General features: G+C 35.3%; 1 protein-coding gene across 2 annotated transcripts; it reads left to right on the top strand.

Annotated features, from left to right (window-relative positions):
• The first annotated feature begins 438 nt into the window (after nucleotides 1-438).
• On the top strand, nucleotides 439-9,625 carry LOC143292512 (uncharacterized). 2 transcript variants are annotated; one of them, XM_076602862.1, is made up of 3 exons: nucleotides 439-645; nucleotides 1,887-1,975; nucleotides 4,681-5,261. In XM_076602862.1, the coding sequence occupies exons 1-3, from the start codon at nucleotides 547-549 to the stop codon at nucleotides 4,937-4,939; spliced, it is 447 nt and encodes a 148-aa protein (XP_076458977.1). In that variant the 5' UTR covers nucleotides 439-546; the 3' UTR covers nucleotides 4,940-5,261. The 2 variants fall into 2 exon arrangements, with proteins under 2 accessions (XP_076458977.1, XP_076458978.1); XM_076602863.1 differs by lacking the exon at nucleotides 4,681-5,261 and adding an exon at nucleotides 9,068-9,625 and having other exon boundaries at nucleotides 443-645.
• Nucleotides 9,626-13,633: the final 4,008 nt, after the last annotated feature.

The raw sequence follows: 13,633 nt of genomic DNA, 5'->3' as shown, positions 1-13,633 counted from the left end.
TTACGACAATTTTCAACCCATTCTTTTGTGTGTTCAGAAAGAAGGCCACGTGATTCAGCTCCATCAACAAAACTTCACAAGATTAAGCGTAAGAGAGGTCATTTGTCACTCATATGTTTGTGACTACGCATTTTTGAATGGCGATTGCAAACAAAATTACTTCTTTGAGGATGTTTATGCTTGAGAAAGAAAGAAAGAAAAGAGCCAATAACGAAATGTGTAGCTCAGATGTAAAATCCTCTCTGATTGGTCAAGACCAGATGAACTTTTTTTTTTTTCACTTTGTGGTTGCAAAATCGAAACTTTGGAAGTATACAGATTTTGTGGAGAATGTTGCAAAAACAATCTTGAATCTCAAAATATTGACCGAACTTTTAGAAATTGCAGTTGGTTTGCTCGTGAAAAGATAATCAGGTCAACCACATCTCGTGCATACGAGACAAGTTGCCACTGGCAACGAAATACTCCTGTGGACAGCAATAGAATTGTGGCTTTGAGTCTACCCGCAATCAAGCTCTTGAACAAGAACTGCTAATAAGCACAAACATGGCGGGTTCTATGAGCTACCATATGGAAGCTCGTCTGAAGCAAGACAGGATTAATAGATGGAATGAGCAGAAACGGCATGCTGAGGTCACGCATCAGGTGCGTTACAAAATAACGAAAATATTTTCATTAAATGAAGTGGATGAACATTGAAACAAGATCAGTGTATTTGATATTCGATTTCTAATTGTGTTCATTTGTTATTCGATTAATCATTGGTTTGTTATCTATATATAATACATACTTTGCTATTATTATTGAGAGCAAAATCTTTTTTCTTTTTTATTCGCAATGGAGTGGAACATCTAACTCTTAAGAGAGGAGGCAGCACTCTCAAAGAGTACGATTGTGAAAAATGCTCTCCCAAGCTGGTTACTAAGCAAGTAATACCAAAATTGGATATTGCCAATTTTATACATTACATATCTCATAACTGTATGGGTTTATAAGTTTTATGCTAAGTACACACAAATAGAGCCTAAGATATTGACACTCCAATAGTATCATGGTATCAACTATGTTCCACTGTTCGGCTACACCAGCAGTCAGATAGATATATAGTACTCAGCTAGTTTCTGTCATCTGGATTGCTTCCAGCTGTAAGCATTGTATGGAAATGGTATTCTTCTTTTAGTTTCTGTTCATATGGTTTTAATGTAACTAGCAGTCTGATCAGCAGATACATTATAGTGCCCAAAGTCACACAAATGCTGAAATAGATTTGTATGCATGCTCTTGTTATTTCAGCAAGTGAAATTTAGGAGACGCGCGCACGCACACACACACACACGCGCGCGCACACACACACACACACACACACACACACACACACACAAGCACATCCTCTGGTACCCTCCCACACCGCTACACACACTAACCTTAAGTGGTGAATATTCCTTCAATTATAATTCTTTGCAGTGTCTTAGACTTGATATATGTGACTTTTCACTGAAGGGCAGAGCTGCTGTGTATCAATGTTTATGCATTTTACCCGATCTTGATGGGAAGAAAACCTAGTCAAACAGAAGAACAAGAGTAGGGTTAATAGATCTCAGTCACACTTTTTTTTGTGTGTTGTACACAGGCTGTTTTAACAGTATTGCCATTCAGAATTGTTTGTGACACAATAAGCAAGTAAGAACAAATGTGTATAAAACACAGAACAACAACAACTGTAGATAATTTAGAAACTATAAGTATAAGCATTGTTTTTGTAATTGTTATAATGATCCTTAACTGTTCTTAGAAATAATCTATATCTTTTCTTTCCACATGTGACAGTAGTATACAAAACCACACGTGAATTTCTCTCAAGATGAAGCTGACTTGTTAATTTTCAGGGACTTGAAGAAAAGCATGAAGATGTTGCTTTCAGACAGAAAATGGGCAAGGTGTTATCTTCAGACCCTGGTCAGTTCAACCAAATAAGGTGAGGCTCATGAGAACACATACTTCTGATACTTGTGAATATAATCTTAAATACAGTTTTATTTTGAAATTCAGGTAGATCTATAGTGTATTATTTCCTTTCTTTGCATCAACATTTCTCTGTATGGCGTGGAGGAGTGAAGGGGGGGGGGGGGGGGGGAGGCATTGTGTTTGTGTTGCTTACTGTATTGTCTTTTGACAAGGAATATCAATATCTCTATCAGAATATTATTTGATAGTTTGTAAAATTGAAGTACTGTTTGTTGATAAGCTAAAAAGAAATGAATATTTTTCTCTTAACTCATTCTACCCTACAGCTACATACCTGCTACAACTCCCCTGGACCAGCACTACATGAGACCACTGAAGAAAAATCAGGGTGGTTCATTAAAATAGTGAAAATCGATGGAAATTTGTTGTTTTGATTGGTCAAACAAAGCTTCGTTTTCATACTTTCGGAATCAGTGAACGGTTCAGTTTAGAATGTCAATTGTACCAAGCAAGAATGAACGAAAAGTAAGAGAAAACTCGTACCTGGTTCCACAGAGGAAGTAATCATTGTACAAGTTATCTCGTACCTGGAGTAGAACGAGTTAAGGTATACTTACAAGTTAAATGCGTTGTCACTGTGAGCACATTTTTTTACTTGAACAATTGCATATTAATGATGTTTGCTTGATGATTAATTTTGTGCATTAATGCTGATATTTCTTGCAGCTCTTAATAACTGACATAGTCCATCTGTCAAAATCTCTAATAAAGTAGAATATCTCAAATCTTTAAAATCATAACAGATTGGAGAGCAAATAATATTTTGTCATTCACATATCAATAAATTCATAACAGTTGTTATTCTATCTTTTTAACTATTATTTAAGCAACATCACCTCCAGAAAAGTGATATTGACAATATTTCAGATATATACATTTTTGTTTATTTGTTGTTGTTTTTTCTTTTGTTATGTATGTACGTATGTATGTATGAGTGTATGTGTGCCTTTAATACATTAACAGTAGAGAGCTTCAGACTGTTGGAATTGACCATGTGGGAAAGACCAAGGGCTTGATCCTTTGCATCTGATAGTGAAGGGTTGGACAGTTGGGTCTTGGGTCAGTTAAAGTAAACTGTATGTACATATATGGTGGTACAAGTTAAGTTCAGATGATAATTATGTGCACCTTACGTTATACACCACTGACAAATAAGCTTTATGAATAGATGAATTTTAATATGAAATATACCAGCAGTCTGAACTTAATCATTCTTACCTAACTTTCCTGCTTTATAAATAAATGACCAGCCAGCACTTTTTATCCTGCTTTCAAAATATAAATGACTAACCTGCACTTCTTAGAATGTCTACATACTAATTTAATCTTTTATGCTATTGTTTTTTATTGGACACATGGGACATACGTATACATACACAACACAAAAACATACTATCTCAGTTATGCATACATGCATTACAAATATTTACCATTTTTGTAAATTCATGTGTTTTTTTAAACACACACACACACACACACACACACACACACACACACACACACATATATATATATATATATATATATATATGTGTGTGTGTGTGTGTGTGTGTATATATATATATATATATATATATATATATATATATATATATATATATTATTTGCTATTATCAGTAATATCAGTGTCTTTTGACATTTTGCACTGAACATTCAAGTTTGTACAGGGACTGTTCCAAGTAAGATTGTTGTTTTTAAGTTCAAATATCATCAGTAACTTCTGCTAACTACAAAAATAATGTCATAATCAATTGAATTGTATACAAGACTTTCAAAATACCAGATCTACACATGTAGTGATCACAGAATAAAGATGTACGCACATCGCTGGGGCGTCAAATTTGTTACATTGAAATTGTTTCCATGTTCCTACACTATCATAAACTGCAAGCAAAAGGAAAATAACTTCAACGGTATTTTCAGCTTTGTCATCACATATCAATTTGAAGGGAAAACCGGTCAATTTTATTCTAATTTTACTACATCAAAATGGTAAGGAAGCCTGCCAAGGCTGTAAACACCCAAGGTTGATTGAGTTAATCATATTCTGGAACTGACTTAGTTTTACACTCAACTGCTGGTTCATTAGTGGCTGACTGCCTCAAATCAATCTGATGTTGGATATTGATAATTCTAATATGTTTACATTTCCTTGAGGTACTGAACAATACAGTTTTTCTATGAATATCAGTGAAATGTGTTGTCAGATCAGTAAGGTAATGCATGAACTACACATGTATACATGTCTGTCTGAATGACTAAAGGAATTAAAACCTAACATTTAGCTGAATATAAAGTCACTTATAACAAAGAAAAAGAACATGAATGAAAGGAATTATGAAGTGAAAATCAAGTTTTCACACATTACATTGCATTTCAATCCTTCACACACACACACACACACACACACACACACACACACACACACACACACACACACACACACACACACACACACACACACACACACACACACACACACACACATCTATGATTCACATATTTATTACATTGCATTTCATGTTTTGGTTTGTGTCATTTTGAACTTTGTGTGACGTGATGAAATAAAATCAAATATTACTTTCGGAATTGAGTGGGTGTGCATATTAACAGATGCAATGTCTTGTATATATTGTGTATAACTTCCCTCTGCAGGACCCCTCCCCTGATCCCGTTCCGCGTCAACCAGGAGGGATTTAACAATCGCTTTCAAAAGCGTCAGCATCTCAACCCACATGTAGACAAAGCATTTGTCACAATATATGCTGGAAAAGATAATTTTGACTATAGCTGCAATGAAAATCAGGTGCACAGAAGACTGAACAGTGCCATTGACAAGTATCAAGTGTGCAGAAAAGTGAATGGGGATTTCATTCTTCAGCACCCACGAGAAACACAAGCTGTGGCACGGTGACGCTTTTTCCTGTGAATAATGTGATATATGGCTTCAAACCCTGTTTGCTTGCTTGATCCGAAAACTGTACAGTGTACAGATTTTTTTAAATGTTAAGAATGCTTACATTTGTTCATCATGTCAAATCATCATTGTGTGTACGTAATTGTTAAACTTGCTGCTTTTTCTTTTCTTTTTCTTTCTTTTAACTTATTAAGGTGATCTCTTTGGATAAAACCTCATCTTTAGTTTCTAAACTTTTGCTTGTGTCCTTTTATCCTCCCCCAGGGCCATGCTGTCCAACAGCTGGACAGGCACCAAAATAAGTTTGATACTCTTTGTTTTTCAGCGAGACGGGAGAAAAGAGATTTAAAAACTGGAATCCCCCAAAGAAGGAGAGACCAGCGGAATTCATCCCAAAACCTCCTCCCGCCTCTGTGCTCAGTATTAAACGAGACAGTGTCTTTAAAATCCTCCATCCTTATGACTTTTTTTGATTGCTTACCTGGAATATTTTCCAGAACAGCAGATAGTTTGCTGCTATGAGTGCATGTGTGTTTCTTTGATGGTGGGACTTTACCTCTTGACTGAAGCGTTATTCTTATTCAGATTCTTTTTAGTTTTACTTTCTTTTCTTTTTTTTCTTTTTCTTTTAAAAAAAAAATACAGTGCTTATTTTGAGGGGGGAAAACTGCTTTGGAAATTGAGTGAATACAGTGCCTACTTTGAGAAGAAAAAAAAAACTGCAAAGTTTCTTCCCTGTGTTTCACACATGTTGACTACCATCTCTGCACTCCTATAAATGGGAATTATTTTGACAGATTTTGTATCACTATTGTGATAACCTCCATTTCTTCAATATTTCAAGTGTTTTGGTTATTTCTATGGGCTAGACTTCATGTCTGCTTTAAAGAAGAACACTTCTTTTAGTTGTGCTCATATTATGCTGCATGATTCCATGGAAACATGTGATACTTAATGCCATGCACTCCACTAAGAAAGAGATCTTGATTGAAAAAAGGAAAAAAAAGGAAAAATTAAGAAACAACTCCCTTTACTATCCTCCTCCCCCCTTCCCCTACCTCCTACGCCCACACACAAAAAAAGCAGTACAATTCCCACTCCAGTTTTTTTCTTCTTATTTTTCTTTCTTTTTTCCCCAATGTATTTCTGTTCTAATGTTAAAACTTTTTTTTATTTGAATATTCAAGTACCATGTACACATGTTATTGATGTGCTGCACCAAAGGAGAGACCAAAAAAGAAAAGAAAGTAAAATAGGCAAACAGAATTAAGATAAATGAAAAACATATCACTCAAACTCACTGAACTTCTTTGGGAAATCTATGCTGGTTAATGTGGATCAATCTGGATTTTTTTTATTGTGATTTATTATTGGCTTTGGATTGTTATTGTAATTTTGTTTTTATTACATTGTAAGATCATGGTTTACATTTTCCATGCTTTTCTGGGTTTTTTTCTGAACAATTTCACTTTATACCATTTTTGCTATTTACCATAGCAGTATTACCATTTTCAGTGTTTGTGTCTTTGTTATTGGGTGCTATTATTTAGATGTTTTCATGGATGATGACTGTAACTTATATCCTATAATATATTCATTATTATTTAAATACTTTAGAGCTAAAATGCACTATTTTTGTTTTGCATTGCCATTCTGGATCTGTTATCAGAGTTATGGACTGATTTTTAAGAAGCTAATGTGTTTGGTTTTCACTACTGTAAAAGGATGAAATGTTCCCAATGACAGTGAGATAGTAAGACTAACACAATAACATTGAGAAGAATTAGATAATGGAAAGAACTGCTGATCTTGCAATGATTTTATTCTCTCATTTCTTGTACGTGTATATTTGTAGCAAACTGAATGAAAATGCTCTTGTGTTTGTTTGATAGCATAAAAAAGCACCTTTTTCTTGCACATTTGCATTTGGAGGTTGTTCAATTCTTTCTAACTGCACACACAAATCAAACTGAAAAAGACATGTGTTGTAAAACCTGAAATAAACTTTCTGTAAGATAATAGAAAAACAAAGTCCATCTAAGAACATGTTTAAATATTGCACTGAATAATTAATAAATTAGAACAAAAGAAAGCTTTAAAAGTTAATAAAAATGAAAGCAAAATGATGATCAGAAGTTAACAAGATTAGCAGATGCATATTAGAACACATCTGATCAGTAAATAAAGCTGCCCCCCAACCCCCCAACCCCATGCCCCCAACACATAGTTATTAAAAGTTGATTTATAGATTTCTTCATTTTTTGTGGGTTCAGTAATATCATGTGTGTTGTGGTTCACACTGAAATGAAGGTCACTACAAAATAAGTTGTTTTCCATATTCTATTAACATTTTTGTGCTTGCAAATATGTTTACACTTCACTTTTTCTCTTCTGGATTTAATTTCACACAATTATATTTAAGTTGATAACACTTTAAACTGTGAATAATATAGATCTCACAAAAAGTGCCTTACTCTTACAAAAACAAAAAAAAAGTCTTGTTTTATATCAAATTAGCATGGAATTTCAACTTCTTGTTCTTTGTATACTTTCAGCTCGGGTCATACCGTCTTTCATAAGCATCGGAACGCTCAGAATCTGCCAGAAGATAATGTCTATCAGCTGATCCATCCCAAAGGAAAAAATTTCAAAGTACCTCCAGATCAGCTTCCAAAGAGGAAGCCTCATTTCAAAGTCTAAATTTGTTGTTATCAGCTTATTGTTTTACTCTCATTTTTTCTCTGTCTCTGCATGGGAAGCTTTTCATAAGCAGTGTGTTTTTTTGTTTTTTTCTGGCTGTTGGTACTTAGATAGACCAGCACACACACACTAATACACTGAAACAGACACTGAAAAATTACACAATGGTAGACTAAACTGAAATTATACTCAGTGCGACTTAACATTTGACTATGTCATGTGTTTGTATACACTGTTTGTTGTTCATATTTTAAGCACAAAATATTTTTATTTAGGCACTTCCCAGGGTCTGTTAAACTTACAGATACATGTGCATTTTGATTTAACAAAATCGTGTATACTTATCGTCTGGTTTAGAATAGACAATTGAATAAAAACAAAATTCCACATACTGTGTTTGTCGTAAAGCTGTTGTTAAGAAATTCAAATTTAGATTAAAATAAGTGAATTATATGTTGCATAACATTCTGTGTATGGCAAATGGTAATGAATTGAAGCAAATGATATACCAACAAACAATGCATGCATGGCTTATTCACGTTATTGCCAAGATGCAGTTATAAGACTGAATTTATCCATTAAGTGTTGTCCCCATGCAATGATTTCATTTTCAAAACAAAAACCAATGTTTTGAATGTCAGATTGTGTGAATCACAGCTGTTACATTTCAGTTTCAGTTACAATGTTACCTTTAAGAATTTATCACCATGCATTGCAGCATCTTCATTTACTATGATCTTACACACACACACACACACACACACACACACACACACACACACACATCTCACAAAGTCATGTTCTTTTCTTTTGTATTTGTGTTGTGTGCATGATGCAGGACTGCCTGTTAGCAGTTAAAAAAAAAACTGCAGAGTTTGTATATACTTTACTATGTTGTTTTGAAGGCCTGTACCCTTTCAAATGTCAATGTGTACCATTTATATGACACAATGACAAACACTTCTTTTTTTATGCAATTGTGTACACATTTCTCATTGTGCTTTCCTCAGCATGTGTGCTTTCCTCAGCATGTTTTGGGGTTTGATTCTATTTATTTGTTCTGTTTTGCAACTAATGCCAGAATATATTAGAATTATGGTACAAGAATGTTTCTTCTTGTAAGTCCGGCTTTGAAAGTTGCTGACTTAATTCATGCCAGTGATGCTCAGTAATATGTTTAAACTGATGGAACTTTGTAATATTCAGCACACAAATCAGAATACATTTCTATCTTTATTAAACATTAAGGCAGAGTATTAAAAGAAAAAAGGTCCTGATTAATCATAAATGCCATGATCAGCTGTTGTGTTGCAGTCTGAATAATCTTTCTGAAACATTGTGGTCACTGCCCATCAAAACAGATTAGGAAAACAGCTTAGGAAATAGTTGGAACATCTGACTGACTGGTGATCTTTGCTTTGTCAGGAGCGTACATTCATGGACGGGAACTGAACGCAACCGACGTTTCTATGACTACAGTTGCAAAGGACCCCTGCTTGGAAGCTCATGGCGAGAACTGCGTAGGGAGCTCAACTTTCGTGAGCAATGCTTATCTGCTTCAACAACTGTGCCCTGTGGAGTGTTCAAGAGAAAGTGAACATTAGCATAACTCCTTATGATTTGACATCATACTTCCCTTCTGTTGGTACGGACATTATATACTTTGTCCAAAAGAGGAGGGAAAAAAGCCAAAGAGAAAGGAAAAGTGTAATATTCTTAAATACGCTTCTGATCAGAATATTTGTGATCACCAGTCTTGTTAGATTCCAAGTTTTCTTTGTAAACTCTGCCAAAAATCTGGGATTTTCAGTATGATAAACACACAGTAATAAAACAGTAATAGCTTTCAAAATTTGCTTTTTGTTTTTCTAAATGTTATTTATTGGCCACACATTTAAACATTCATTAAAGTGATTTTTTTTAATAGGTGTTGAATTCTTAATCTCCTGTCCCCCAACAAAAGTCCCCCTCCCCCCCCCCCCCCTGCCCCCCCCCCCCCCCCCCCCCACACACACACACACATACACACTTTTTCTGCTCAGCCATAAATATGGAAAGATGAAAATAAGCAACAGTTGATAAAAATCCTCTTTTTTATTTTGTTCATTTTTCAACAACAGTATTATTATAAATTTCATTAGAAATATATGGTACTTAGTAGTTTGTCTGTACTATAATTACTTCTGTTGTGACTGGAAACCTTGTCCTTTCTTTACCTTGTTCTTTCACTATTTGTACTTGCTGATTTCTTACTTTATCTCTATATTGTTATGTGATATCTGAAAATATTTGTTTGCATTATATTATAGGGTGAAAATTTATTAAACTGATGAATGGGTACATCATGCATGCATTCTGTGATATGACTGCTCCTGTTTTTCTAACTGAAAGAGTATGTTGAGAGAATATACCATGCTCAGTTTTCTTTTCCAATGTGCAAGAAAAAGAAATACCAGACAGTATTTTATGGCCCTGGTTGCTTGTTGCTATGCAAGCAGAATATTATTGATTCTATAACTATTATTGCCAATAGCATTCCTCCCAATCATGACACAAGTCTGATAGTTTATTCATGGTAAATGTCAGTTTAAAGTGTTAGTGAATCACTGTATCATCAAAGTTGCTGTGTAACGGAATCATTATCATTGTTTTAGCCCGAGCCAATGTTACACATATCAAACAATGCACATCATAGGTGAAAGAGAAGAAAAAAGGTTTTTTTTCCCAGCTTTTATTGTATTGTGTTCATCCATTCCTGATCTCTTTCCTTTTCCTCCCCTTCTTCCTTATCATTTTATAGTGAAGAGCAAAAAGAAATTTTTTAAAAGCTATCGATAAGAGAGGAACTTGCAATACTTTTTTTTTTCAGGCAAAGTTTTCAAGGAACAAATGACTTACTTTTTTTCTACTTGTTTTCGGTTGAGTTCTGATTTAGATTACTGTTGAGAGCTCTGTGCCAATAGGACACATGTCTCATTTTTAATCATATGGAGTTTAAAATTTTTTGTAAATTTTACAAAGGTACTTTGCCAGAAAATAACATTATCAGTATTAATAACTTTAACTGTTATCTTTGAAACACATTTCAAGATGGATTTGTGAATTTTTAAAAGCTGTTACATAAGCATGTGCTTGTGAGTGTGATTTGAAGTGCAAATTGTTTTTCCTCTTTTGTTCAGTTGCAATGGTAATAAAAATACTATCTTCTTTTGATTATACACACGTGTGTGTGTGTGTTTGTGTGTGTGTGTGTGTGTGTGTGTGCGTGCGCGCGCGCATGTGTGTATTAGTGTTATTATGCATATGCGAATGTAAAATGTGTAAATTCATAACACATCTTGGAACAATGTATCATATCTCTCCTTTTGATAGCATTGTGATACATCTGTCACAGTGCTGGACTGTCAAGTGTCCATCTTTCTTACTTTTTTTCAGTCTTCCACCCTCTCTCTCTCTCTCTCATTCACACATTAACACACGCACGCATGCACCTCTCTTGCTATCTCATTCACACCCCTCCCACCCCACCACCCCCCACACAAGTATATATGCACACCAAAAAAAAAGAAGTATATATATGTGCATGCACTCATGCGCGTGTGCGCGTGCACACACATACAAACACAGCTCAAAGCTTTTGAATTATTTTAAGATACTGAACCTTTTATGCAACTGAGACAATAAACAGCATGCAACAAAGACTACATCTGAAGTACCTAATACGCACACACACACACACATTGACACATGTTTGTCCATGTCTTTTTCTATAGCCGTTCTCTTTTCACATGGCTGTATTTATGCATTGCACGACGTCACTCCTCCAGCTTTCCACCGTTTTAGTAACAGTGTTGTGTGTGTTTCAGTGTGTGGTGTGTACACGTGTTCGTATAGTCATGAGTTGAAAGAATGGGATACATACACACACACACATACACAAACACACTCACACACAGAGAAGAATGTGGCATCTATATGGGCAGGCACCATTGTATGGTTGCTTGAGAGGAAGAGAGAGAAAAAAATGGGAGGGATGGAGGGAGACACACACACACACACTCACACACACAGATAGAGAAAGAGAGAGAGAACATAAATTAGCACGTGAATCTTGTTAGTTTGAGCAGGGACCATTGCATTGCTGTCAGCACACAAACACACACGCTGCACATGATTCTCGTTTATTTCAATATGAGCAGGGACCAATGTATTATCATATCAAGTGTCACGGCTTTTAGGCTTTATCAGCCTTTTGCCTGATCAAATAGGACTTTTTATTTATCCTTTCTTTTTCTTCTTTATATGAGAGTGCGCGATTACTAATGTTATGGCTAACTTCCTATGGAAAAATTAACTTGGAATCCATAATCCTTCCAGTGTTTAATAAATTCTTAAAACCGTTAAGTGTTCCTGCAGTGACAATGTTACTGGGCAGATTATTGTTGCTTGAGAAAGAGAGAGAGACACTTAATTGGAGACATAGACTTGGAGAGACAGAGACTCGGAGAAATAGAGCATGAAATCAGCATGTGAATCTTGTTAGGTTTTATATGATCAGGGGCTATTGCATTGTTGTCAGTACACACACACACACACACACACACACAGAGGGAAAGAGAGAGGGGTAGAGAGCCAGATAGAGGAGGAGGGAGAGTCAGAAGATGAACTCAGCACATTATTTCCATAGAGTAGGGCAATTGTATTGTCCCTTTGTATTGTATTGTTGAGAGAGAGAGAGAGAATGAACGAATGAATGAATGTTTTGATCATATAGGCCATAGCCCCACATGAAGGGGTATTTAAACAATAAACACAATTTGTGGATAAATAAACAATGAAAACACTCTTGTAGTGGAATTTATCATCAAGATGAAACCACAAAACATTTAACGCATAAAAACTGAATGGCTTTGGATATTTCCTTGTGCTGGCAGCCCTTCTTCTTCCTCAACTCTGTAAAAATTGATTGGACTCCACACAGAACTGGTTACCAGATTCCCACAGGTCTGATGTGTGTCAAACCTGGGTCTCTGTCAATGGTTAGCACTTCATGTTCCTGTATAATCTGCAATTTTTCCAGTACATGGTTGCTTTTACTTTTACTCCCTGCCATAGCTAGAACTAAGCTAATCCACTGTTATCTTTCAGTTTCCTACCATTTGACGCACCATTTGCATGCCTTGTATTTTCTGCACAAGATGCATATGTATGTGCTTGTGTGTGTGTGTGTATGTGTGTGTGTGCTCATATTTATTGCAGACTTGTCACACACACACACACATTCGCATATGAGTATCAATGCACATACTCCATTACACACAGCATATTCATGCACATGCTCTTACACACACATGCACAAACATATGTTCGCTTACGCATATAACTATGTCAATGCAAACACTTTCTTCTTTTTTTTTGACTGCTTTAATTTTTCTGCTTACATTATCTTATTCAGTCAACCCCACCACCATTTGAGATCAAGGATTGAAGAAGATGTACTTTAGCATTATGTGTATGCATGCATGTGTAAGATGTGCTTCACCTTCTTGTTTATCATTGACCAGAACACACAATTTATCATTATGTGTATGCATGTGTGATGCATATGATATGCTTTACCTGTTAGTCATAGACAAGAATGCACAGCCATACTTTTTAACAGTCAAGCTAAAATCTGACACCCAACAATGTCTCCTTGGTTTAAAAAAACAACAACAAAAAATGGGGTGGATCTGCAGCTGAACTGAAGAATTACAATTGATGCTTAATTGAATGTTTAAAGAAATATCAACTGGGTCTGAATTGAAGTATCAAGTTAAAACCTCAAATGTAACATGGGTAAACTCTGATGTGAGTGAGTTTAATAAAGGAAAAAAGTTGGGCTTCTAGTTTGAAATGAACTGCTTTCAAACAAAATTGTCAGAAATATTACTTGCAAATTTTGGTGTTAATCAATTATCCACGTCTTCTGATCCACCCATGGAACAGCCA

This window comes from Babylonia areolata, chromosome 18 (assembly GCF_041734735.1).
Source record: "Babylonia areolata isolate BAREFJ2019XMU chromosome 18, ASM4173473v1, whole genome shotgun sequence".
In the NCBI taxonomy this organism is placed as follows: Eukaryota; Metazoa; Mollusca; class Gastropoda; order Neogastropoda; family Buccinidae; genus Babylonia; species Babylonia areolata.
Note: the sequence above shows the minus strand (reverse complement) of the source record. Positions and strands in the feature narration are given on the sequence as shown.

Excerpts from the sequence above, each read along its gene's own strand:
- LOC143292512 (XM_076602862.1), top strand. The coding sequence starts at position 547 with ATGGCGGGTTCTATGAGCTACCATATGGAAGCTCGTCTGAAGCAAGAC. Across the intron at positions 646-1,886 it reads ATGCTGAGGTCACGCATCAG|GGACTTGAAGAAAAGCATGA; the intron begins GTGCGTTACAAA and ends GTTAATTTTCAG. Across the intron at positions 1,976-4,680 it reads GGTCAGTTCAACCAAATAAG|GACCCCTCCCCTGATCCCGT; the intron begins GTGAGGCTCATG and ends TTCCCTCTGCAG.